The following is a 26,293-nucleotide window of genomic DNA, read 5'->3' as shown; positions in this document are numbered from 1 at the left end:
AAGGAAGAATAAAGAGTGAAAAGAGGCAAATTGGTCCCAAAAGGCAATCCATTCAACTTAGGAGGTTCGCTCTATTCAAGCACTCACTGTGAATCTCAAGTACTAGGTAGCTTATTCAATTTCATTCATTCTTTAGAATGAACCCACAAGTGTTTAATTTCTTATTCTGCCCTATAAAAGGGGGAGCTTTTTTATTGGAAGCATTAATTGTAAGACTAGCTGATCAGTGCTTACAACATTAACTCATCATTAATTTTCTGTTTAACTAATTTTGGGATCTGTAACGTGGTAACTTCTCTCTGACTTCTTGGATTGCTCCCTGAAAAATCCAAAAATATTCCGACATTCAGCTCTCTGAACCTGGATCTCTGCCGAGGAGAGTGAAGACTGCAGGCCAGATCCTCAGTAGGTGTAAATCATCCTAGGCCACTGACTTCATTGTTTGCATTGCTGTAGCACCTGGGAACCCCAGTCATGGGCCAAGACACCATTACGTTAGGTGCTGTACAAACACATGGAGCTTCATCGATTTACACTGGCTGGAGGAGTCATCCCTACGTGTGCCTGGTTACACAGACAGGTTTCCTGGCTCAGAAGGGTAATCTTACTGGTGGTGAATCTTCTGCAGAAGAGTTACTCAGAGATCAGCTTCCTAATGAAGTGTGGGGAGGGGGGAAGGCCTGCAAGCATGGCAGCCTGCAATAATAATAATAATTAATAGCAAAATATGGGTTTCGTTGAGAAACTGGAAGGAAAGTTTATGATCTAGGTCAGGGGTCAGCAGCCTTTCAGAAGCGGTGTGCCAAGTCTTCATTTATTCACTCTAATTTAAGGATTCACGTGCCGATAAAACATTTTAACGATTTTAGAAGGTCTCTTTCTATAAGTCTATAATAGATAACTAAACTATTGTTGTATGTAAAAGTAAAAAAGTACGGTTTTTAAAATGTTTAAGAAGCTTCGTTTAAAATTAAATTAAAAGGCAGAGCCCCCCGGACCAGTGGCCAGGACCCGGGCAGTGTGAGTGCTGCTGAAAATCTGCTCGCATGCTGCCTTTGGCACACGTGCCATAGCTTGCCGACCCCTGATCTAGTGGGAGGGGCACTAATGTGTGGGTAGGTCTCAGCAGGGCAGAGAAGTTTCTCTTTTTGTGGCAGAAGATTCTCTGTTCCCATCTTCTAATTGACTCTGGAGGATTATTGTTAAATTCATGCGTCTTGTGGGCCAGCAGCTCTTTTCATCCACACCAGTCTATGCCACCATCCTACTCCGCAACTTAGCTGCAGTCTTACTCTCTCTCGTCTAGGCACTTCTAATGTGCCCTTCACTGTGGTGCCTAGGATTCCCCTACCGTCCCCTGGGAAAGTGGCACAGTCTGGGCATTGGAGCGGAAGACTGCTTGAGACACTTTGTCCAGAAGGACTTTGAGTCCCCAGAAGAGGAAAACCATAATGACCTGGCTGGAAGGCCCAGACAAGAAAGGGGACCGATCAAGTCAGAGAGAGGGAGACAGCCCAGGGGGCGTGCAACCAAAGGAGGGCGCATCTGACTGGTTGAGAGCTAATCCCCTGGTGCACCACAAGGAGGCGCCCCAGCGGTGAGTAGTTACACTTCCGCAAAAAATAAGACAGTTGTTCCCATAATGCTGTAGCCTCAGCTTAGAGCAAGGGCTAGATCTGCTGGTGTGGCTAAGATCTGTTCAGTGCAGGATGTGGGGAGGGGGAGGCCCCTCCGATCCAGTTTTGCACCCTGTTGCAACTTAGAGCAGCATCAGGACAGAGCAGGGCCAAAGATCTGACCCCATGGGTTGCTATCAAACCCAGATCTCTTGCATGGTGGTGCCCTGGATACCAACTGCGGCAATGGGCTAGCCCAGAACTGAACTTCTTTAAAATGAGCATGTGTGAAATGTAATGTTCCTGATTTTCCACCCACTCACACTTATCATCATCTACACCTGGGCAAAACCAGTGTAAACCCCACCTCTACCACTGGTAACGTTCTACATCCAATTTGCTTAGGTGTAAATGACTAGGCAAGGGTGAAGGTAGTGGAGACTCACTCTGCTACTGAGGTGCACGCCTTGGGTTTTAAAGGTTACTTGGTAAATTTTGCTTTGGTGAAGTTTTGCACAGGAAGTCACATGATTTTGCAAGTGACACTTTTCTACAAAGATAAAGGTGTGAAAGATGCATCAGTCACGCACTGGGCAGTTACCGTTTGGATCAGTCACTTTTGCAAAGTTATTACATTATGTCGTTCCCAGAATACACTGTGAGTTGTCACTTGTCTCCTGTTGAAGTAGGAGAGCTAGTTCAGCTGTCTAGCGGTAGCACAATGTGCTACCATACACAACACTAAGTGTGAGACGACGGCTCAGTCCGTCACATCTGGGCTGGTGGGTCTGCAAAACAATATGGAGCCAGCATGCCCTGTCACAGTGGGCAGGGAAAAGCCATGTTGCTCCTCAGCAAGCCCCGCTTAGGGGACTGAGAAGGAACACTGAGAGTGCCCACAAGAACCTGTACCCAGAGGAACTGTACAGGGACTTGAGGGCGGGGTAATGAAGCAAGTTTGAGGGGAAACCCTTGAAGCTCAGGGGACCCCAGACGGCCAGAAGTGGCTTCACTCTTGTGCCATTCTCAATGTCGACATTTCCAGTATTCTCTTGTGTAATAAGCTGAATGCAGAGGATGAGCCAGGTTAGCTCACAGAATCAAATACTGTATCCTGCCTCTGACAATACCATGTGCCTGATGTTTCAGAAGATAGTGAGAACCTTCCATAATGCACCTGGCCATTAGTGTCTATGGTGGTGGGGTGCAAAATCTTTCCTTACCCCTATAGCGATCAATTGATGGCCTGAAGCATGAGGTTTTGCAGTCCCTATCTTAGTATTCTTAACTATAAATGTTCTTATATAATTGGTTTTAAAGGACCTGGTCTTCAGAATTTAGGTGTGTGTGCATCTGAGTTTAGCGCAGATTTGCACACCAAGTTTGCATACTCCAGGTGCAAGGCTCCGATTCGTATGCTACATGGCTAGGTAGGTGTGGCATGAAAGAACAACTTGTGGATTGTTGTAGACTCGTGTAGCAAAGTAATGTGCATACCAAGTAAGTTCTCAATCGTGTGCAGACTTGATTACTAAAAAACAGGTTTGGGAGTTATCCAGGACTGCAGAGGTACGTTCCCTCATAAGGGGAAAATGAAATGTAGCTTCCCTGAACCATTGTGACAGCCTTAAAGGTGGAATTTGACCATCTCTTCTCCCTCCATACATTTGCTGATATCCGGATCCAATTTACATTCTTATATGGGGTCAGATCCTCAGCTGGTGTAAATCAGTATAGCTCCGTTGACTTGAGTGGAGGACCTGTCTCAGTGAGTGGAGAATAGGCACGAATGTATGGCCGATCAAAGAAAAGTACCAAACTATTTGGGAAGGGGCTGTTGTTTCCCAGCAAATTCACATGTTGGGTTAGCAACAAAACCCATGGCCAGACGTGAGCACGCTCCTCTTGTGTGCCCAGGTGCGCGGCCTCCTTATTTTGTGTTGCTTTTATGCTGGGTGTCGCGGAGGCAGCCTCCCGATGCAGAATCCGTTACCTTCGGAACACCTTGAATTCAAAGGCTCGCTCGGCAGCCTCCTGTCAGCGTTTCAAAACCAGTTCATGTGCCAGACAAAAAGAAGGGGCAGCCTGTGGTCAGCGTTTTCCAGGCCCTGGTATGTCACAGTTCTAAACAGATTTGAATTGCTTGGATTGGTTCTGGTTGGAAAGCAAGGACTGAAATCGGGGTCATAGGTGAGAGTTACTATGGTAATTGAGTAGTATCACCAGTAGTTTTGCTCTCATGAGCATTAAAGCACATAATAAAGGACAAACAACAGTGGTTAAAGCAAGCAGGTAGGATTACTATGTTCTTTTGTCAGAAGTATATAATGTCTTGTAGTCAGTTTTAAAGACTTCTCAACCCCCAAATCCCCCCCAGCAGTCACCTGCTGAGTAATTTTGTATGCTTAATCTGTAGCCCTTAACTACAAGCTTTCTGCTAATTTGAGGCAAATGGGTAGTTTTGACACTAAATAGGGCAGTAAAGATTCCCTGACCTAGAAAACCTCCATTCTGAGACACTGAGAGCAGAAAATATTCTTTCAGCATCCTTGTAAGACGTTTTGAATGACACAAACTAGCTTTGACTAAACCATGCTGAAGCCTCCGATTAATGGTTTGCAAAAACTTGCCGCACATCCCTGCTGCAACTTCCCCCATAAAACTTGTCACTTCAGATTGCCATCAGCCACCACAACAATAATCATTCCATGCCTATTGCTAATTGCAAGCACAGCTGAGGCTCAGCGGGGTGCTCTTGCACAGTCCCAGGCCTTTACACCAGCCGCAATCTGTTGTGTGGCACTTGTTCACACACAAAAACTACCCGCAAAGGCAGAAAGAGGCAGAGTCACTGGTTTCTTGTAATCCCCCTGCTACCCTGCTGACAGCCCAGCCCCATAAGCATTCCTGGTTTTGTCCTCCCCTTTACAAAAGCTGAAATGACCTTAAGCTACTAGTATGTGAGTTTTTGAATGAAGAATACAACTCCTTCAGGTGCATTAAAAAGCAGTGCTGCATCTGGCTTATGAGATTCTGTTGGCAGCACCCCTGGGGTGAACTGTGGCTTCCTGTAACATGTAAAATATGAGTGTGAACTCCAGGTTCATGGCAAGGAACAGGAGGTCATGCTTCCATTCAGACCGCACTGAAGAGAACGGGAGTTTGCAGATGTTCTTGGGTATGTGTAACGACACCACCTCCCCAAACGCACAGGAACCCAGCGCGGTTTTTGATAAAACGTGCCGCCGTCTGTGTGTTACTTGCAGATTTATTCATATCAATTTTTGCCGTTTATATATTCAGAGACAAGCCTGCTATTTCAACAGCTCCATAGCTCAGCCTCAAAACTCTCCTCTTCCAGGCATTAAACCTAGTGCTCCGGCTGGCGGGGAGGTTGTCACGGTAACGGTCAAAGCCTGCCAGAGGTCATGCTTCAGCACCCTCTACTGGGTCCCTTCCGGAGATTCAGAATCTGCCTACTCCTTCCCTGGCAAGAGGTGCAGTCAGGGCTGCTGTGAAAGAAAGGGGGCTGGATAATGGTAGACTGCAAGAGCAACTGGAATCCTTCGGGTGCTTCCTGAAGCTGCCAACTGCAGTGTCCAGTTACTGCCAGTGGGGCTGTTCCTGAAATTCTTGCTGCGAAAAGAACTTAGTTTTTAATTCATGCCTCGCTGAGGTAAAACGGCCACTGAAATGGGCAAGGTCTGAGCCGAAACAAAGTCGGGACTCCAGGATCTGACTCAGTGGGAGTTTTGCTTGAGCGAGTAACTTATGAAAGGGAAGAGCCCCATTGGGGGATAGTATTCTTGGCCTGATTGGGCAAGGAAAAGCTTGGATGCCCAGTGTCAAAGTATCAGATGGATTGTTTACAGCAAAGCCAAATATAAATATATTCATAATAGCGAGACGCCAACAGTGCGATGCAGCGATTAAGTAGCCTTACGTTAGGAAGTCAGTGTTGCATAATTGATGGCTTAGCCTTGGTAAACAGATCCTTCTAATGCATTTTGGAAATATGCATGGGTGTTAGGAGCGTAATTGTTCTGTGTAGTTTTCAATAAGCAAACAAAAGCATTACTTGAGCAGTGTTATCCAGGTTCCGCTGAGTTACCTCCCACCCAATGGGTTCTGTGAGCATAAACACATAATAATAAACATAATTTGTTATGATTGTGTATGAAATGCTCTGAGAAAAGGTTGCTATAATTTTTGAAGGATTTTTATTATGTACAACAACTGAACCGGCAGAAGAAACTATTTATTTCATATCGCAACAGGACTTTGTCTCTTGTGTCTAAGATCACATTTCTGTTTGGCAAGGCGAGATTAGTTGTAAAAAATATATATATAGTCATGTGGAAATGTTAACATCTTTGTGTTAGGCATGAAATCAGAAATCGTCTTCCTTCTAATAACACATTGTCTCTAGTGATTGTTTCAGTATCTATTTCACTTACAGCTTACTCTGTTTTTATGCATATGCAAAGCTTAGATGCAGCAATTGAAGAATGCTATATTAAATCTAAAAAAATTGATAGATGTGATTTTTTTTTAAAATCAGGATAAATGTATTAACGGATATGTCTTGAATTGTACCTCATTTATAACTTACAGTATTGAAATTCTTGTGAAGTTGATTGCTTAGCCTTGGTGAACAGATCATTTTAATGCATTTAAGAAATGCACATGACATGTAGGTCTTATGTTTTAAAGATCTGCATGGTTGATGTTTTATTAGCAAATGCTTTTCTACCCATGGGAGGAGAGGGGGACAGCATTTGGATCCTGAGTCAGGGTCCAGTTTGAACTTCCCCAGTGTCCTGGGTGTTTGAATACATTGTCTTTAGTAGATAATTTAGCTTCATTTGTTTTGTGTTTCCAAAGACTCACATGAAATGCTGATGGAAAGAGGGGGATCAAATGTAGGTTGGCAAACTCAACAGCAAAACTGCCAACCCTGTTAGAAGAGTGTTGGAAGTCACTGGTATTTTGTGGTGATTATATTGCGTGGACTGTAATGATAATTGGTTTGGTGAGTAAATAACTGATAGGTGTTTTTGTTTTTTAAAGATTGAATAGGCCACGAATTCACCTTCAGTGTCCTTATGGTTCTGCGCCTTGCTGGGAACCTAGCAAGTTAATTTGGTCCTTCTAGGGGCTGCCATCTTGGTTGGTCTAGCTCTTTGTTTCAGCTGATACTGTGGAAGTTCTGTCCTTTCAAGGCTGAGGTTGTTGTTTTTATTGAATAGTTAGACACACAAAGGCTTGCACGCTACATTACAGACAAATATAAAGACTGTTCCTTGCCCCCAAGAGACTCACACTCATTTAGACTTAACGCAAGAGGCGGCAATAAACAAAGGAAGGTGGATTGTGTATGGAAAGAATGAGATACAGCGGTGGAAGATCATAAGATGTTCTTAATGCTTCATGCTCATCTGCTCTCTAGGTGTTGTTTTTAATACGTTAGTAAAACTTGGGGATAGTCTCCAAACAGGGCAGGGATGGAAGCCTAACTCAAAGAAATGAGCCTTTAAGGAGGCATTTAAAGGAGGGGATTGATATTTTCTGGTGCGCAGGGTCAGGGGTGGGTGATGGCAGCCAGAGGTCATGGCTCACTTGAACCAAGGGCTTGAGCCATTTGAAGAAATGAAACCACCTTCGTCTTTAAAGTTTCTTTACAGTTTCATATTTTGGGGCATGGGGTTGCAATGAATCCTGAGCAGACATTCCCTGTCTATCAGAGAAATGACATTAGCATAGATTCATAGAATGAGGCCCTCACCCCTCTCTGGCCACTGTATGCGTGACAAAAGGGCCGGAGTGGCATAAAGCGGACCCGGTTGTGCTGGGGGAGAATTGCTCTGCTGCAAGCACTTTGGAAGACAGCCATAAAGTTGCCTCTGAGGACCCCTTCCAAGCCTTGGCCTAGGACGCATGCAGGGAATGGGACTGAGGGCAGGAGAGATGCGCTGGTGCCTGGCAGCACAGCAGTCCATAGCGCAGCCGGGGAGATCCCAGAGTTGTTTGAAGCAGCCCTTGGCGTAGCCCAAGATTACAAGGGCACAAAAGTGGGTTCGTGCGCCATAACCTCCATTCCCTTGGGCTGGGAGACCTGTGCGGCGCTTCTTAGAGAATCAGAAGCTCACCCATCCATTTTAATGATCCACAGCATCATTGTGATCATCCAGTCTGATCCCCTGCATAGCACAGGCCAGAGGATTTCCCCTAGGGATTCCCCATCAAGCCCATAAATTCTGACCAAGCTACAGCATAGCTGTAAGACATCCAGTCTGATGTAGACTCCAATTGACAAAGACTCCACCACACCCTTAGGTAAGTTGCTCCAATGGTTAATTACCCTCCCTGTAAAAAAGATGTCTTATTTCCAGTCAGAATTGGTCTAGCTTCAGATCCCAGTCATTGGATCTTGGTAGCTCTTTGTCTGCTAGCCTAAAACGCCCTCCACTATCAGTAATCTCCTCCCCAGGTTGCGTACAATATAGACACCGAGTGAAAAAATAACTCCCCTGTCTTTTCACTGGCCGATCTTCTGTTCCTTTATCCCCACCTATTGCGAACAAGAAGTTTGTAAAGCTAAGCGCAAAGCATCTCTATGTTCTGGAGAAGTTCTTTGTCAGGCAACGTCAGCCCTGGATTTTGGCTCTGTCCCATGGGAGTGTGCAGCTCATCCCCATCGGTGGAGGGGATGGGAGCCTTGTGCATGTAGAGCCCCTGGACTTGTCTCCTAGATGCCCATGGATGCCCGTCTGTCTGGCTATACAATGGAATTTGGGCAGGAAATGGAGCTATGGACAGCTGCACCCTGCCTGTGATGTCATTCCCATCTGATCCCTGGGATAGTCACGTACCCTACCAGCAGATAATGCTGCTTGAGGTAGGCTCACCTGGGAGAACCACTACTAAGTCTTCTCCCCTGGAGAACGCAGGAGCCATAAAGTCCTTTCCCCTGCCTGGGCCACTGCCCTTTCTCCAGGGTAGGGATGCCCACAGTCACTCCTGTGATTGCAGGGCTTTAGCCACACCCACTCTAGGTAGTGAAAGGGAGGGTCTGGGAAACGTGGACCCCACCTCTTGCCCATGCTCCAGCCCTGTTCACTCCATCCTCAGCTTTGCACTTCACTCTTCCCTCAGCCTTCCTCCTACCCTGGCTCACCTGCTTTCCCAGCCGCTCCACTGGCTCATATCCCCATCCCCTTTCAGCTGGAAACCCCACTGCAGGTCCCACTCAGACCACAGTCCCCTTCACACTGGGGAGCCCAACCAGCAGACTACAGCTCCCTCTGTGTTTCTGTTCCCACTGAAAGGCAGGGACCTGCCTCTTATTTCCTGCTTCCCCTTCCCAGCAGGCCTTGCTCTCAGTCTATAGTCAGTCACATGTTCTGCGAGGAAACCTGGCACCTTGACCTAGAATCATAGAATATCAGGGTTGGAAGGGACCTCAGGAGGTCATCTAGTCCAACCCCCTGCTCAAAGCAGGACCAATCCCCAATTTATGCCACAAATCCCTAAATGGCCCCCTCAGGGATTGAACTCACAACCCTGGGTTTAGCAGGCCAATGCTCAAACCACTGAGCTATCCCTCCCCCCTAACTTTGGTCCAGTTTTTTTAATCAAGAAAATCACTTTCTAAAGCAAAGCAAAGGGATTTGACTCCCCACCTGCCAATAGAGGGCATGATCCAGGAGACCTTTGAACTCAGTCGAAAGACTCTGCAGAAGGGCTGCCTAGTCCCAGTGTTTTACAGTCCGTAGCTCTAACCAGCCACGCCATGGCTCACCCACTTGTTCTCCTAGCGATAGTAAAGGAACAAATTAAAATGAACCCGGTGCCCTAGGCAAAGTAGCTCCTTCGCACCACCTTTAGCCTGGTCTGCTGGGTCCAAACGGACTCCCTGGGGGTGAATCAGACAATGTGCCGATCATGTGCTGCTTCTGGTGGATGTTGTGAGGCAGCCTGCACCCAGGAACATACTAGGAATGTGGGAAGGGGTCCGAGCCATAGATTGCCCCGACAAGTAGCCTTACTACTAATCTCTCACAGCTTCTAGGCACCGCGCAATGAGCCTGTGCAGGAAACCTCCGGTTTCTTCCATAGAAAACAGTCCATACAAACAATTAGCACACGGCAGGTTGGCTTGCTACCTGCTTTTTCAAACAGAAGAGGCTAAATGTCTCTCTGAAAAGCAGCTAAATCTGTCGTCCAATGAGATCCTGGAGTTGGGGCTAGACAGTAGAGGGAGTGGGTACGGGTAGAGAGTGAAAGTGGGGAGAGGTGCCTCTCTTAGCTACTTCAGTGAGATCATAGGATCCTGTCAGACTAGCTAGAGAGGGTAAATGTGGGGCTACTGGAAGCCTTTCATTTAATCAGCCAAATGAATGTTATAAGGTATTCATATTCAGGGTTCCCAGCACACAGAGGTTAATGTTTCCCAGATCACTAGACAGTAATTAAGTGCAGTATAATGAACATAGGACACCGGGATTTGAACTACCTGGTTCTCTCTGGGTTTAATTGGCTGAATGAGTCTGTCACTTTGTCAGCATGCTGCTGAGCTGTGTCTCGGAGCCTAGCCAGGGAAGAAGATGTTTTAATTATAAAAAGTTCAAAACAAAAAACAGGCCCTTTGCATTCTTTCAAGTACATCTTCACCGAGTTCTGCTCAGCCCTCATTGGAGATTGCTGCTAATTGGCATGTTAATTACAGGTCAGCCTGACAGCAGTCTTAAAACAAAAAGAGAAGGAGTACTTGTGGCACCTTAGAGACTAACCAATTTATTTGAGCATGAGCTTTCGTGAGCTACAGCTCACTTCATCAGATGCATGCCGTGGAAACTGCAGCAGACTTTATATATACACAGAGAATATGAAAAAATACCTCCTCCCACCCCACTGTCCAGCTGGTAATAGCTTATCTAAAGTGATCATCAGATGGGCCATTTCCAGCACAAATCCAGGTTTTCTCACCCTCCACCCCCCCACACAAATTCACTCTCCTGCTGGTGATAGCCCATCCAAAGTGACAACTCTTTACACAATGTGCATGATAATAAAGTTGGGCCGTTTCCTGCACAAATCCAGATTCTCTCACCCCCTCAACCCCCTCCCAAAAACCACACACACAAACTCACTATCCTGCAGGTAATAGCTCATCCAAAGTGACCATTCTCCCTACAATGTGCATAATTAAGGTGGGCCATTTCCAGCACAAATCCAGGTTTTCTCACATCCCCCCCACCCCCATACACACACACACACACAAAACATAAGCTCACGAAAGCTTATGCTCAAATAAATTGGTTAGTCTCTAAGGTGCCACAAGTACTCCTTTTCTTTTTGCGAATACAGACTAACACGGCTGTTACTCTGAAACCAGTCTTAAAACACACCTCTGCTGTGATGCCTACAAAACACTTGACCCTGGTTAGGCTGAAGGGTTACAGGAAACAAAACTGATAGAATGGGTTAAACCAGGGGATGCAAGTTAAGTTGGGAAGCAGAAACTGAATTATAAATGTGGAAAAGCTGCCCTGTGCCCAAAGGCCCCAGGGAGAATGGAAACATCCTACGGAGGCAGAGCTGGAGCAAGGTTACAATTGACTTGGGACAGAAAACCTCCCCTTGAGTCGGGGAAAGGAGTGGACGCCGGGCCAGGGTACAATGAATAGGGAGTGGTCTGACTACAGGACCTCTTGAGCCCTTTCTCAGCTACCTCAGAGATCCTCTGCAGATTCAGCAGCCGGGGAAGTTCTGTGGCTCCCTGGGTTAGGAACTCAATGACTGGTCTGTACTGATCTCTGCGAAGCTGGAGAGGGACACCCAGATGCCGTGGTGAGGGGTGCCCAGGAAAGAACCTCAATAAGTAGGTGAGGAGGAGCTAGATGAGGGAAGTCGTCCCATCAACACAGGGAAATGTAGTGCAAGAGACCCATTTAAAGGTGTATTCGGGGGCAGTTATGGTCAGGGAAGCCTTTGAACGCACAGTACCTCCAGCGGCCATCTTCACCAGGCACCAATAGGAGCTGAGTGGTGAGAGGGAGAAGCATGGGGCATGTGCATATATCCCTGAGAGAAACAAGTTGAGGGGGTTTTACTTCTCGCTGTCCCCTGTTTCTTCCATGAGGACACATTCCCCTGCAGAGGGAAAATTCATAGGAGAGGCCACAGGTTTCCATTGCCCTAGGCGTAAGGAGGAACGGGGGTCCCATGACTGGTAGCAAAGTCTGGAGTGGGCAGTCAGAATGAGGCACCAGGTTAGACTCCACACTTCTTGCCTCTAGCGCCCTCTGTGGCTATGACGTGTCTCGATTGCCTGCTGTTTGGTCGGAGTACAGATCTGCAAAACCCAACCCCAGCATGATCCATTAATATTGAAGAGGGAATTTTGTTAGTGCTGAAATGTGCAAGTTATACTAACATGGGCCTGACCCTGTGCTTTTTTACCCTAGTTTTACACCAGAGTAACTACATTGAAATCAACAGAGGATCTCTAGCGTAAAGCTGGTGGGACAGAGGGAGGAATCAGGCATCAGTGCCTTGGTCAATTTTCATTTTTTCCCTTTGCAATTAACTTTTTTTTGGGGGGGGGGGGTGTTTTTGTGAGTGTCTGATGAACTTAGAGGTCTGGCTGGGAGAACAGCAAACCTCAAAGGATGATGTCCAAAGAGGGCTAAAAAAGAGAGTTTCACTAATGGGGACATAATCGAAGAACTGAACTGCCTCGTTCTGCTTTACAAGAGAAATAGAAATGTCAGCCCAAGTTTGAAGTCACATTGACAAAAGATGTGAATGCCCAACAGACACCCTGTCTTAGGGAGGGTTGGAGTGGGGAGGGGAGAGCATTAAAAGCATTTTCAACTAGCACTTGTTTAAATTTCCACTCGTCTCTGGTGCACGTATTGGCACACGTGAAAAGTCATAGTACAGCGTGATGTGTGCGCATCCTGTGTGTGTGAGAGAGAAGTTGTGTGTGCATATCCCTCTGCACAAGCAACTTCTGAATTCAGTTTCAGTTGGTCTTTTGATAATACAAAGTGGAATGAAAACTGGTGACATTTTAAGATTTGATTTTTTTCCCCCCTTTTTATCGTGCCGTTTGGGAGCGTTGCTCAGTCATATGTCTCCGAGTGAGATGGATGAATATCGGAGCAGTGCTCTAACCCCATAGCCCACCAGAGACTTCTTGCTCTGCAGGGGCGGCAGTCTGCCGTGACAGCTGCGAGCATTTTTCACAGACGAGAAGCAAAAGTTCAGCCCCTTGAGGGGAGCTATAATTTCAACATCTTGAAATTAGCTGTTTTTGCTATATGCTTTTCCATCTTTAGCATTGTTGAGACTGGAGCAGACAGGGCAGCCAGTGCTGTATGCTCTTATGACAGGTATCCTAGCCCTGCAGTTACCATGTACTGATATGATCAGGTTGTATTAGAATCCCCTAGTACATACAGTCTGCTCCCTTTAGGGAATCAGAGACCTCCTACAGCGGATTGGGTGTGAAATTTCAAAGAAGGTAAGTGGCAAAGAAATCACTGGGTTTGATGTGGTTAGTGGCAGGGTCATGGTGGAACAGCTGTAAGAAAAGCATTGGGATAAAACTGGCATCCTGGCTGGCAAATCAAATCATTGGCAAAGGTGGTACTGCCCACCCTTCCTGTGGAAAAGCCAGCCATGCTGTTGCTCTCCGTTACCATCCAGAGATGTTCCTTGTTGAGGCGACTGTGGATGGATGAGTTGTGCTAAAAGTCTGTAGTCCTGTGGTGCATGTTTTATTTAATAATCCCTTTTTGGGGGTGAGAGGGGGAGAATCTGATTATGAAAAAGAAATGCTCATTCATTGAAATTCTGCTTTTAAAAAAATTCCCTAGTAATCCTGTCATAGTCATTTAACAGGTTGGCAAATAGAAAAGGTCAGTCCTGATTGTATATGCCTGTTCGCAGATTGTGTTTATTCATGATACTCATGGGATGTGTTTGCTGGAGAACTCTTGTCTCTCTTGCAGCAATGGTATACCAGCTCCATGAATGTCATTTGCACCTGGTTAACAGACCGCATGGACCTGCAGCTTCACATTTACCAACTGAAAACTCTTATTAGGATGGTAAAGGTAATAATTTTTATGTGACTTTGCAAACCTCTTAGCATTCGAAGCACTGTGTGTGGTAGGTTTTCTTAGAGGAAATGTATTCTGTAGCCAAGCAAGTAAATCATTAATTAGAACAGTTTATATTAGGTGCATATGAGGATACTGTAAGTACAAAAATTAATCAAAGGGAATTTGAGACAGATACAGATTAGAAAAATACTTTGCACAATTATAAAGTAGTTATTTACACTGCAAGGGGGAAAATATATTATTGACATTTAACCCTAATTCTACAATAAACATTCCAAAAATTGACTTTTTTATGTGCAAACATGTTGATCCTACCAATTAATCCTTTTTAACTTGGGGTTTAATTTTAAAAAATTCCAACATTTGGTTGAAGGGAAATATTTACTCCCCAAAATCTGTAAGTATGTCTTGTGCTTATTGTCAGAATGCAAATCATGATTGTTCTCGTAGTTAACTGAATTAGTTTCTTTTACAATGGGTGTATACAATCAGCAATAAGGGATCACAAACGTGAGATAACATACCCTGAAAGTGGCATTTTTTTCCTGTGCATGCGTGCGTGTCTTGGACTAATGATAATTATTTCAGTGTGAAATCACAGTGGTTTACGTGAAATAAGATCACAGAAGGGGGTAAATACGTTTTTTGATCATTTTAGGTTCTATCTGATGCTTTTTGGCCTAGTGGTTTAAAATGTTTTGTCTTTTCCTCTACACCAAGAACAAATCAAAGCATAACGAAATTACAACTGAAATGTGCTAAATGTACTTTTCATAGATTGGAGCAATAGGCACCAGCAAATAATCTCTATTTGTTAATTCGCTGAGGAATTTTTTTTTCTGGGTTTATTTTCTTTTAAAGCCAATATTGCTTTGGGTAGCTGCTAGAACTAATTTGAGCATGTTCTTGTCCACAAGTAACTACCTCACCCAGTTCCTGGTTTATAGTGTGTTATTAAATTAATGGTGTTACTACTGGAGTCTTACCTCACAGAGATCAATCAAGAAGGCTCTAAACCTAAATTCAGATACAAAGAGGTTAATTTTAATTCTTAACTACCCAGGAAACTTCTGTAACTTACCAATAGCTGCAGACGGTGGAAGGAGGGGAAGATATAAACATATACACGTATGCACAGTGTGTTTGTTTTTCACATATATATTCAGTGTCTCTAATGTGCAGGACATACTTGTCAACAAGATTTGAATTTTGTAGATAGGAGTATTTATTTTAAAATATTTTCATTTCACTGGAGTAGAGTTTTGGAACCATGTAACCATGTCTCTATCTGATACGGGGTTTTTATTTTATGAGGAAAAATAACTACGTATTGCAGCAATACATTGCCAAGGGAAACAGGATACATCCCAATTTACTTTGCAGCTTGTGCATCGTTAACACAGTGGGCACCGATCCTGAAGTCCTTACTCAGGCAAAACTCCCGTTGAAGTGGCCAAAAGTGGCCAGAGTCTCATTTACACAAAGGCCACTTCCTATTTCTCTGTCAGTATAAAGGGGGCACAAGTTACAGTTACACCCACTGCAAGGCATCGCTGCATTGCCTCCGCCATGTCAAATGCCCTTCATGTCCGTGATGTCAGTGGAGTATGTCCATTGATGTTAATGGCCCAGTGATGCAGGACCAGGTCCTTTGTTTGATGCCTCTTAAAATGAAGCATGAGAAATTTGTGTTTGGGGAATTAAACTTGACTTTGTGCTGTTTGTCTCTCCCTCCCAACACGTCACTTCCATCCTAGAAAACCTATAGAGATTTCCGATTGCAAGGAGTGCTGGACTCCACCCTAAACAGCAAAACCTATGACACCGTGCGAAACCGGCTGACTGTAGAAGAAGCCACAGCATCAGTTAGTGAAGGCGGAGGTCTACAGGGAATCACAATGAAGGACAGTGATGAAGAAGATGAAGAGGATGATTAGATAATTCTGGTCTAGAGGCCCATGTGGTGGTGGCTTCTTCACCAGTGCATGTACCTAGTCTATTGTTCAGTTAGCCACATTAGGAATTTTTCTGTCCGCTCTAAATACCCATGAGAAGTTTACCAATACAATTGCCATTTTAGCTGTGTGGTAATAAGATTAGCACCTCTGTTTGATTCATTGGTTTCCTAATTTCATATCTATATGTTCATAAGCAATATGGAGCACCATTGTTTAATACTGTTAATGGAAAACTACATAGAATACATGCTAGGTGTGTCCCTGTTATAATTAAAGTTTAAACAATGCTTCATTAATGTACTGTATATACATTGATGGTAAATTGTTGTGAAGATGAGTGAATCAAGTACTTTCATTTCTTTGTTTCTCTTCTGTGGATGCCAGCTGCTTAAAATTAATAAAAACAGCTTTGTTTTTAAAAGAAAACTGAGGCTGTTACAAATGAGTTTTTTGTTCTCTGTTCATTTTTTAAAAATCCAGTTGTTTGAATCATTCTGCATCCCAGTTAATAAACCATGTGCTTCTCCTTAAGGATACAGTTAACTCCAGAGAGTGTATGTACCAATGGATTAGTAATTCTGATTGCCACAACAGGTAAATCCTGGCATAATGGATATATCCATGCCATGGAACAGTCCAAAGCAGTTGTTTTATGTCACCATTTGCCCCTCTAAATGTTACATCTTGTTCGTTTCAAGTATCTGTGTATGTAAAAAGGCGACTTTACTTACAATCTTAGATTATAAAAAAGTGTTTATAATAATATAGGAACTTTTATTCCAGTAGACTGTTATCATAACTTAAATTCCTTTGTTTCACAATGTTTTTATCTATATGTCATGTACATTGCATTTTGACCAGTAACTGCATGTCCCTGATTTCCCCCTCCAGAAGCTGTGTAAAATAGTGGATCCATTTTGCTTTGGCCTTTTATAAGCCAACAGTTGTAAAAGTGTGGGAACTGTGGCTTTTCAATAAATAACTATTCAGATGTCCTGAGAATAAACTATGGAGTCGTTTTATGTCTGCCTTAGAAAAAAATGACAAGCTAAGATGTAAGAGTCCCTTCCCCCACCCCCTTCCAGAATAAACATGGTTTGGGTGGGGGGGTTCCATGAGGGTGTTTCTACAGTTTATTGATTTAAGTAGATTGTTTTCTACTTCACTTCAAAGATCAAGGTGAGGAAGACATTAATAAGGACCCATTCCAGACCAGGACCATACTCTATCTTCCCCAGGTAACGGGTGGAAATTCACAAAGGTAGTTAGGTGCCCAAGTTCCATTGATTTCAATGGGAGTTGGGGACCTAAATACTTTTATGAGTCTCACCTTAGGAGTTCCCAGCATCACCTTGGCAGTTAGTCCTGCTTTTTCTTGCACACACCACCTTGTGATCCATTGTTTTGGGGGCTAGCAGATGGTTTGTTCTTAAAAGTGGTTGCAGTTGTTCTGATGGTTACATGGTAATTGGCCTTTCCTAACACTTATCAAGGGCCTCCAGTTGTATTTTAACCTTCCTTTGCAGTGCTCAAAAAATCTGGTAGGAATTAAGAGTGCATGTTGCATGATGAACCTCTTAACTGAAGTTAAAACATGATGCCCTGATGGAAAGCTCCTTAGACTCAGTTTTACCGGCAAATTTAGTAGTGTTTCCCCTTCGATCTCTCACACAGTCTAATCAGACTCAAAATGCTCGGATGGAGAAAGCTGAATGAAGCCTAACACATACGTTTATGTCGCTGGCAGTGCAGTTTTAGCTGTGTCAGTCCCAGGCTATTAGAGAGACAAGGGAATGAGGAGCATCTTTCATAGGACTGTCGGTTGGTGGAGGAGACAGGCTTTCGACCTTCACAGAGCTCTTGACCTGAAGATGAAAGCTTATTTCTCTCTCTCACCAAAAGATGCTGGTCCAATAAACAGGCATTCAGCCTCTATGAATACTTAAAGCACGGGTGGGTGTAAATATCCATGTGCAGGCTGTAACTGAACTGAATGGACCTTGCCGTCCACTGTCAGGGGCACAGGGTTTTGACAAGCTCAGATCTATAGGTGGAAATCAAAACAGGCTTATCAGACAGGTAAAGAGCTGGCACTCACGGATGGGCTCCTACTAAATTCATCGGAGCCTTGGTTTCATGCTGCACGCTTTCCAATCACTTTCTAAGGGAGTCACAGAAGCAAACCAGTCCCCCCCCTCGCATCATGCCCCCACACAACTGGGGAGGAGGTGCCCTGTTATAGCCAATGGCTCAGGATGTCGGAGGCATGTTTTCAGCCTTCTTCGAACCGATGTGAAACAGGGACTTACACCCAGGTTTTCTCTCTCGCCGGTGAGTGCCCTAACCACTAGCCTACTGGGTTGTTTTTTAATCAGTCTCTCCTGTTGAAGCTGTTCCACCTTGTATTCAGTAGTAATTGGGCCTGTGACCACGAGAGACTGACCCTGTAGCCTGGTGGGTAAGGCACTCACCTGGGAGGTGGGAGAGGCAGGTGTGAGTCTCTGCTCCAGTGAATGTCCAGTTATTGATAGAAAGTGGGAAAGCTCCCCTGAGAGAGAGAGCCTCCAGCATGGTGGTGCGCGCACTCCCCTCTGCCTGGCCATCTTCCGCGCTTTCCAGCTCAGCACTCTGGCCACTGGGCTGTTGGGGTGCGTGGTCTCTCAGGGCTGGGGCTTGGCCATGGAGCAGCCTCGCGGTAGCATTGCACAGGCCCCCTGGCAGAAGCTTAGGGGACTTCCACCAGTGGGAACTCAGCCTCCTAAGGGGGTAGGCAACAGCTGAACAGTGTTCTGTCAGTTGCACCTAAAAGTGGTTGCAAAGTGCCTATGTCCCTGTGTGAAACTCACCCTACAGGTCTTGACCAAGGACACACAGAGCCAGGACCTGAACGCAGCTCTCCCAGGCCGGTGCCTTCACCACACGGTTCCCATATAGTCCTTCCTTGGCTGAAGCGGGCAGCCGCCGTCCCTGAGGAGCTTCTGCTGGGCAGGTGGCTCAGGCAAGACCCACACCTATGGAGGCGAGATTGTATCTGGCACAAACAGGCAGGAAATGCCACAGCCACACTGGCAAAACCCTTGTCCTTGTGTAATGTGAGACACCAGATGGGTCAGCAGCAGGGACTGACTCTGGGAGCTCTGGCTCTAGGAGCCGCGTCTGCCTGGCCTTAGCTCGAAGGCTGGTGCTGACATACAACGCTGTAGCTGGGGCCGGGCACTGGAGGTGGACAGGGAGCCACAGTACATTAGAGTGGGTTACATATGCCGAAGGAACCTCAGGCGAACAGGGTAAAAATCTCTCATTGTTTCTTTTCTTTTTTTTAATGATGCGGAACCAGGTGTTTTTAAACCCCGGAGACATCCAAGCAGCTCCTTGCGTCTGATGGGCCGAATTCCCATATACCAGAGACGCTACTGTGGGGATTTTTCCTCCAGTGACTAGGGCACAGCCCCTTAAGCTTGTTGGGAAAGCCAGACTTGGGCCTGGTCGGCCTCTAAAGAACATTTCAACCCAAAACCTAACCCAGCCCTGCCCCCCAACCCAGCTAACCCCCTTCCTACCATGTCAGTAGAGAAACCAACCTGGTTTCTGCTCCACCAGTGATTTACTCTGGGGAGGGGGGGAGTTGCACATAAAAAAGAACTGAGCAAGGTGCCAGCTGCTGGCTAACCGCTGTGGTCATGCCAACCCCACCCCCAACCAGGCCACTGTGGCAGCTGGGTTGGGCAAAGGTGGCTCTGCGTATCCGATTCGCCTCGTCCCCTTTAATTATGCACAGCCTGGTTGGTGGGGTAAGTGCATGAACTGGGTGACTTGTTGGTAACAACCTCCCAGAGCTCATTGCAAACAACCAGGAGCAGAGACCCTGGAAGTGATGATTTGGGGCGGCTCCCTCAGACAAACCATCTCAAAAATGGCCTGTTTCTACTTATTTGCATGTAACTCCAGGTTTAAAGCCCTCCTGGGCATAAACTACACGTGGACTAGGACTCAAACACACACAGCCTCTGGTGGGATCCTGTTACAGTCAATCTTAGCAGCTGTGCACACTTGAAAGGGGTTGATATACCAGCAAACACTCCCCACACACACACACAGGAGAAGCTGCTTCTACCAGGAATTCTTTGGGCAGTATAACTTAACCCAGTTCCCCAACCAGAGCAAGCTATTCCAGCAAAGGGACTCTGTTTTTACCAGTATACCCTTGTCTAGCACGTCTGCCACCGTAGCTAACTGTGTTAGGGGGCAGGGGCTGGGAGAGCATCACACCCTGACCAACATCGCTATGCCAGAAAAACTTTTAAGTGCAGACCCTGCCAAAGCCTCTCCCGCCTTTATGGAAAGGCATCCAGCTAAAATAGCTTTGTTTGGCAGCGTTAATGCACGTGGCATGGATACTGGAAATGGAATCCACCATTTGTCTGACAAGTCTCAGCAGCTAGTCAGCCAATGTGTTTTACATTTCAACAGCTAGTGGTTTCGCTTCCTCGCTGTTACAATGCATCTGCCCTGGCCCAGGGGCATCTTAAACATTGCAGTTTTGGTCCTCAGTGAGGCAGAAAGGCAGAGATTTCCAAGTAAAAGGAAAATGGGTGTCCTGAAGCATAAAAAAAAATGCATGGATGAAGCAAAGATTGTTGGCATGTAGCTTTTTTTAAAAATGCAAAAATGACACCTCTGGGCTAGTGTGAGCCACTTTGGGTTGTTTTTGTGTTTAGTTGGGGTTTTTTTTTAATAAACCAACATAGGATTAAAGAATCAGCTACCAAAGCAAAAAATGTTCCTGTAATGACCAAGCAAAAAGTGACCCAAAGTAAAACACAGCCTTGTGTTTTCACATTTCACAGTTATTTCACAATTCACTGCAGCTGTTTTTCTGCCGCCTGATATTGACACATCTCAAGGCTGCAAAGCTCTGAGCCTTTCTGCTAGCTCCATGACTCAGCAGCTGTTGGTCAAGTGGCTGGACAGAGGCAGCATGCTGGACTGAGCCCATCTCAAGCTGATCACCTTGAAAAGTCCCTTTTAACCCTTCCCAAAATATAAACCTTCTCTGGGTTTCAGAAGGGGAGAACTGGATGCTGTAGAAACTCGCTGATGTCTAAGATTGCATATAAAATGAGTATAATTGTGCTTAGTTTATCAAGGCAAGCTCTAGATCTGTTTAAATAATAAATAAAAGATTTAATATAGCACCTCAACCCAGTGTATTTCAATGTACAGCCTTCATTCAAGCTTGTTTAGTTTCTTTAACTAAACATGCTGCGATTTCCACCCCCCCTCCTCATCCCCCACCACCTTCATAGGAGAGGTGGATTGCATCTAAAATTGTAAAGCTGCGTTTGTTGAACTATGCAAAGCACGGCTGGGGGGAGGGGGAAGTGCAGAGATTATATGCAATCTGCCAGGAGAGTTCTGTGCCATGATCAAAACGCCTTGCAGGTCAAAACAAAGGAAAACACTGCAACAAATTAGTCACAGGCAGTAGCTAATATGGAGATCAAAAGATTAAAATTAATACATGCAACAACGAGCTAGCCAGAATAATGGGAACACTTAAGAAGATTAAGTCAATGACAGGGGCCAGAAGTATAAAAATAAGATTTTGATTATATTGTAAAATTTGAGAGTGCAAAAAGCAACTGTAAACACAGCATATTTCACTCTGCCCATCATAGACATCTTGGCTCATTTCCTATGCGAGGAATACAGTTGTTGAAATAAACAAACATATTATGACTCAACTGTTCAATCTGAAAACAAACCAGGTGGTCAGAGCCTGAGAAGATGGAGTTTTTGGAAGTGCAGCCTTGCTGAGGAGCGTGCAGGAGAGGACAGCTGTGGTGAACAAGGCCCTAGCGCTCAAAGCAGCTGATAAAAGTTGTCCAGGCATGGCTCTCAGCTATATGAAAGAGTCACGGTGTTGGGCAGGCAGATGGGTTAATGGGTCAGAAGCTGGGCAATGATGAGGCTGTAACTACGTTTCTAGACTGAAAAGTGTTCCCAATTGCAGGAGTTCTACTCAAGAAACTGGCCTATGGCTTTCTGAGTGAATACAGGTCAGTGATTTGGTTGAGGCGATTGGCACGTTATAAGTGCTAAGGACAAGCGAGAACCCTGTAAAAGTAATAGTCACGTGTAAAATAGCTGCGTTTGCCAGCACTGACAATGCACCGAAAGGAAGACGTGGTGGAAACATGGACGTCCAGGCAAGACTGCACCACTTGTTGACGTAAAGGCATTGTCACTTCTACAGTCTAATATTTTATACGGCGTTTTTACAACCACTGTGATGCCACCAGACCCCTCCATTGAGCTGTCCACAGTGTTGCCCAGCTCGGTTTCCTGAATGGTTACTGCTCATTGAAAACCCAGCAATGCAGAGCAATAGTTCAAATGAGTTCTTAGCTTGCAAGGCATTACCTTGTATTTGTCTCCCCGCAGTTAATGCATCGGCTTGCTCACCATTCACCCAGCTTTGTCAGGGCCTCTGAAGTTCTTCAGTCGGCAACAGGCTTGACTAACCTGTTTTATGTGAATGGGTAAACAAAAGATGTTATTTGCCAGTCTCCCTAGCACAGCCCTATTCCTCAGTTTTAAACCTGCTCCATAACAAACTGTCATCCAGCTCCAGCCTCTGTGCAATGAAGGTCCCTTCTTCCCTGCCTGTGCAAACTATGTTTGGCCAGCACTGAGCCGCTCTCCTTTGGGAAGAGAAAAGCAATGTCACCATGTCTTTTCACCTCCCAGACGCGGGGCAGACTCAGCCGCACCAAACTCTGCCCTGTCCTTGGACCTACCATTGTGATGATGATTGTCTATATATTCATAGTGGCTACATCAGAGTAACACTTAGAGCCCCGCCCCCGTCCGATACCGGGCCTGCCTTGTGCTAGGCACTGTACAAATACATGGGACATTCTGTGCCCGCCCCCCGCCCCCCCGAACTTACAGTCTAAATATTCATTAGTCCCTTAGCAAATGGGGAGCTGGGCGTGATTAAGTGATTTGCGCAAGGTCAGACAGGGAAGCTGGGGCAGAACCCAGCCATCCTAAGACCGAGGCCATGGCTTTAACCACAAGGACAGTCTCCTTCACATTCATAGATACCAAGGTTAGAAGGGACCAAGGTTAGGAGGGCATCTGGGCTGACCTCCTAACCCAGGCCGGTGCACTTTTTAATGTACCTTGCACGAGTGCCCAGAAGCCCTGTTATGGTAGGCGCTGTGCGAACACACACTGGCTGCCCCGTCCCAAAGCACTATCATTCAGCGTATGACCCACAACACACAGGTGAGCCCATGGAAACGATACTGTAGGCCAGAGGTGGCAAACTACGGCCCGCGGGACCGTTCTGCCCTGCCCCTGAGCTCCTGGCCTGGGAGACTAACCTCCCCTGCTGTCCTCCCTCCTCCGCAGCCTCAGCTTACTGCACGGCCGGCGCAATGCTCTGGGCGTCGGGGCTGCGAGCGCCTGGGGAAGTGCAGCTGCAGAGCCCGGCCAGACCCGGTGCCACCGGGGCTCCAGGCAGCGCGATAAGGGGGCAGGGAGCGGGGGGATGGATAGGGTTTGGAGCGGGCAGAAGACGGGGAACTGGGGGGTTGGATGGGGCAGGAGTCTTGGGGGGGCCTGTCAGGAAGTGGCGGGGTTGTATGGGGCAGCGGGGGGCAGTGAGGGGCAGGAGGTCCGGGGGTGGTCAGGGGACAGAGAGCGGGGGTGGATGTGGGAGGCCGCACCACACATGCCGAGTAAGGGCGTCCGACGCGGGTTCCAGCCCTCCAGCCACCCGTCCCAGAGGGCCCCTTCCTTGCTGGCCTCATTGGCCAGCTCATCTGAGTAGGGCTTAGTCATATGATCGTGCATTGCCAAATCGGGGCCTTACTGTCACTGGACTCACCAGGTCCAGGAAGGAGCCCTGCACACCCGTCCACCTCATTTCAGCCCCAGCTGGCCGCTTGCTCTGCAGCCCCACGTGCCTGGGTGAGCAGTTGGCCCAGGCACCGTGTCGCAGCCTGCGGGGGGGGGGGTTATTTGTAGATTGTCGCCCCCCCCGTTCACTTTTTTCTTCATTTTACTCTTCTGTGTTCAGCCTGGTTTGGCTTGTCTCCTGCTCTCCCACTGGCTTCTTTCGTCTCCTTCCCATCCACCCACATGCCGCCTGGCCCGCTTGCCACGCCGCACTTCCGCTGGCCTTGCAGCTCATTGCTGCTTCGCCCAGCGAGCCAGCCGCTGCAAACCTCCCAGGGTGCTTTATCACACAGCTGAATGCAGGGGTGCTGGGACAAGCTGTATAGTGGGGTGCTGAGAGCCAGTGACCCAAACTCTCAACCCTGTCTATGATGGGAACCACTTCAAGCCAGGGGGAGGGGCGGGGTGCAGCAGCAGCCCCCCAGGTCAAGCCCTGAATATTTGGCTGAATACTCCCAGCGCCGGCCGGTCACCTTGCTCTGCACGCCTCATCAGCCATGCGCTAGGTGCTGGGAAAGTGCTGAACCGGTCCCCTCACCCCAGGGCTCTCTGCTCCCACACTGCAGACAGAGCCAGGTGCTGTGGAAAAGGACTCACTGGGGTGCCAACAGCATAAAGCGAGTCCCTCACAACTTTGGCAGGGTCAGAGGCCCACAGCCGTGCCCCCTGCAGGCAGGGCAAGGGGTGGTTTGCCTCAGCACCCCCCTCCACCCGCCATTTGAGAGCCCCCCCAAAAAAACCAAGTGGTGTTGCAACCTGGCACATGGAGGAGAGAGGGAGGGTCGCAGCAAGCGTTGCCAATTTTGGTTGGACGTATTCCTGGCGACTTACTCACATGCCATAAACTTTAATTAAAGGTTAATCTTTAATTCCTGGAGACTCCAAGCCATTCCTGGAGGTTGGCAACCCTAGTAGCAGCGCCATGCAGGTTTGGCCGGGCACCCCTCTGTTATGACGAGGGCGGGGGGGTTGGGAGAGCAAACCAAATGTGCATGTGTCATGGCCTGATGCAAACCTGGGTGGCCCTGTGACCCCTGCGCCAGGGCACGCACAGCCAAATTTAGCCCAGCCCGCTCCTTCATGGCCCTTCCCTCGGTGGTCATTTTATCGACGGGTGCAGGGCCCTGAGGTTCTGATTTTACCCCAGGGCCCCAAAGACCTCTGTGGGCCTGCCTGCAGGAAACCCAATCATGCAACACCTACAGCTGCTCTTCTCTGGCACCCTTGGGAGCCCTTTACTGAGCCAGGCCGCTGCCCGGCTTCCGGACCAAGTACCTGAGCAGCGCCAGGGGCTCGGCCCGGACACCGCTGGTCACAGCCATAGAGGTGCTGCTTTGCCTGCTTTTTTTGAACGTGGTTTTCAGTAGCATGCGCATTAAACTAGTGTGTGTCAGGCCCTCCCCCAAAAAACTTCATCGGTGGGTCTAAAATAACACCTGGCGGCTGCTTTTCATTTATCTTTTAAACCTTTAAAGGGGGGGGTCACTTTGGTCACGTTTTTGAGCTTTACACCACAACAATAAGGGAGTGCATCTTAGGGGGCTGGGGTTGGTTGTGTGTTGTGGGGAAGGGCTGTGTAGTTAATTAAAGTTGAGAGTTTTCCCATAGTCACATGACTCCAGGTGCTGGGCCTTTAAGAAAACCATCAACTAGCAGGAGACACACGATAATATCGTGTGCGACAAGGCCACTGGGTTTTGCTCTGACAAGTGGCTCGGTAGGTGCCATGGTGGGGTTCTCAGGGACACCATGTTCACCAGGCTTGGGTTACACTGTCGGCAATGTGCCAGCTGGAAAGGAAACAGTCCAACCATTCAATGCATTTTTTCAAAAGGGGGGGGGTTCAATATTTCTTTTTGAAAGGGTTTGAAATGAAAACAATTATGGGTCCCTGATTGGGGGGGGGGAGTTAATTTGTGATGAAACTCCATTTTTCAACAGCAAAAAATGTAACACTTTTCTTTTTTTTTAAAAAAAGTCACACTTGGTGGCCCGTTCGGCTTGTCATGAAGGGCTGAGCCAGTCCCCCTACTCACCCCGGGCCTGGGTTGGCCTGCCAGGCACAGAGGCTGCAGCTGGCCGCACACGGGTCATGCAGGAGAGCCAGGGGCTCCTTGCTCCGTGGATGCGGGCTCCACTTTGGGCTCCCCCCTTCCCCACCACTGTGTCATGGGGCCATGCACTGACAGGTCAGCCTCTCCTCCTGACTTACCGCTGCTGTTGCTTATGGACAAACCAGCAGCGAGACCCCGGTTCACTCCCCCCCCCCGCCCCCAGCGATGTCTGCCCGGCGGGACTAAGCAGAGCTGCCAGCTTTGCTCTCCTCTTTGGCACCGAAGACACCCAGCGCTCTCGGAAGAAGTTGCCGTTTTGATCGGGGGGACACCCGGCCGCTGGCCCCGGGATGCTGGAGCCGTGCCGACGCCGGGCGCTGAACGGGCCCCGTTGCAACACTGGAGAGCAACGGGGCGGGGCGGGGGGGGCCGGGGGGGGCTACCAAAGGGGCGGCGAAATGTGGGTGCATGAAAGCAAATGGCACGCGACGGTTTACTGGGAATCCGCGGCGCAAAGACCCCCCCGAGGCGTTTGCAGGGTGCGCGCTGCCGGCCCGTGTGAA

The 26,293-nt window shown here is 47.3% G+C and overlaps 1 protein-coding gene across 7 annotated transcripts in view; it reads left to right on the top strand.

Annotated features, from left to right (window-relative positions):
* Positions 1–16,714, top strand: part of CADPS (calcium dependent secretion activator) — a 389,541-nt gene extending 372,827 nt beyond the window's left edge. For all 7 annotated transcript variants that reach the window (XM_073350983.2, XM_078853539.1, XM_073350980.2 and 4 more), the window contains 2 exons: positions 13,637–13,741; positions 15,508–16,714. In XM_073350983.2, the coding sequence (XP_073207084.1) occupies positions 13,637–13,741; positions 15,508–15,687 (285 nt within the window). In that variant the 3' untranslated portion in view covers positions 15,688–16,714. The remainder of the gene's footprint in view (positions 1–13,636; positions 13,742–15,507) is intronic.
* The last annotated feature ends 9,579 nt before the right edge of the window (positions 16,715–26,293 follow it).

The sequence above is a fragment of the Lepidochelys kempii genome, chromosome 7 (assembly GCF_965140285.1).
Source record: "Lepidochelys kempii isolate rLepKem1 chromosome 7, rLepKem1.hap1, whole genome shotgun sequence".
NCBI classification, from domain to species: Eukaryota; Metazoa; Chordata; order Testudines; family Cheloniidae; genus Lepidochelys; species Lepidochelys kempii.
Note: the sequence above shows the minus strand (reverse complement) of the source record. Positions and strands in the feature narration are given on the sequence as shown.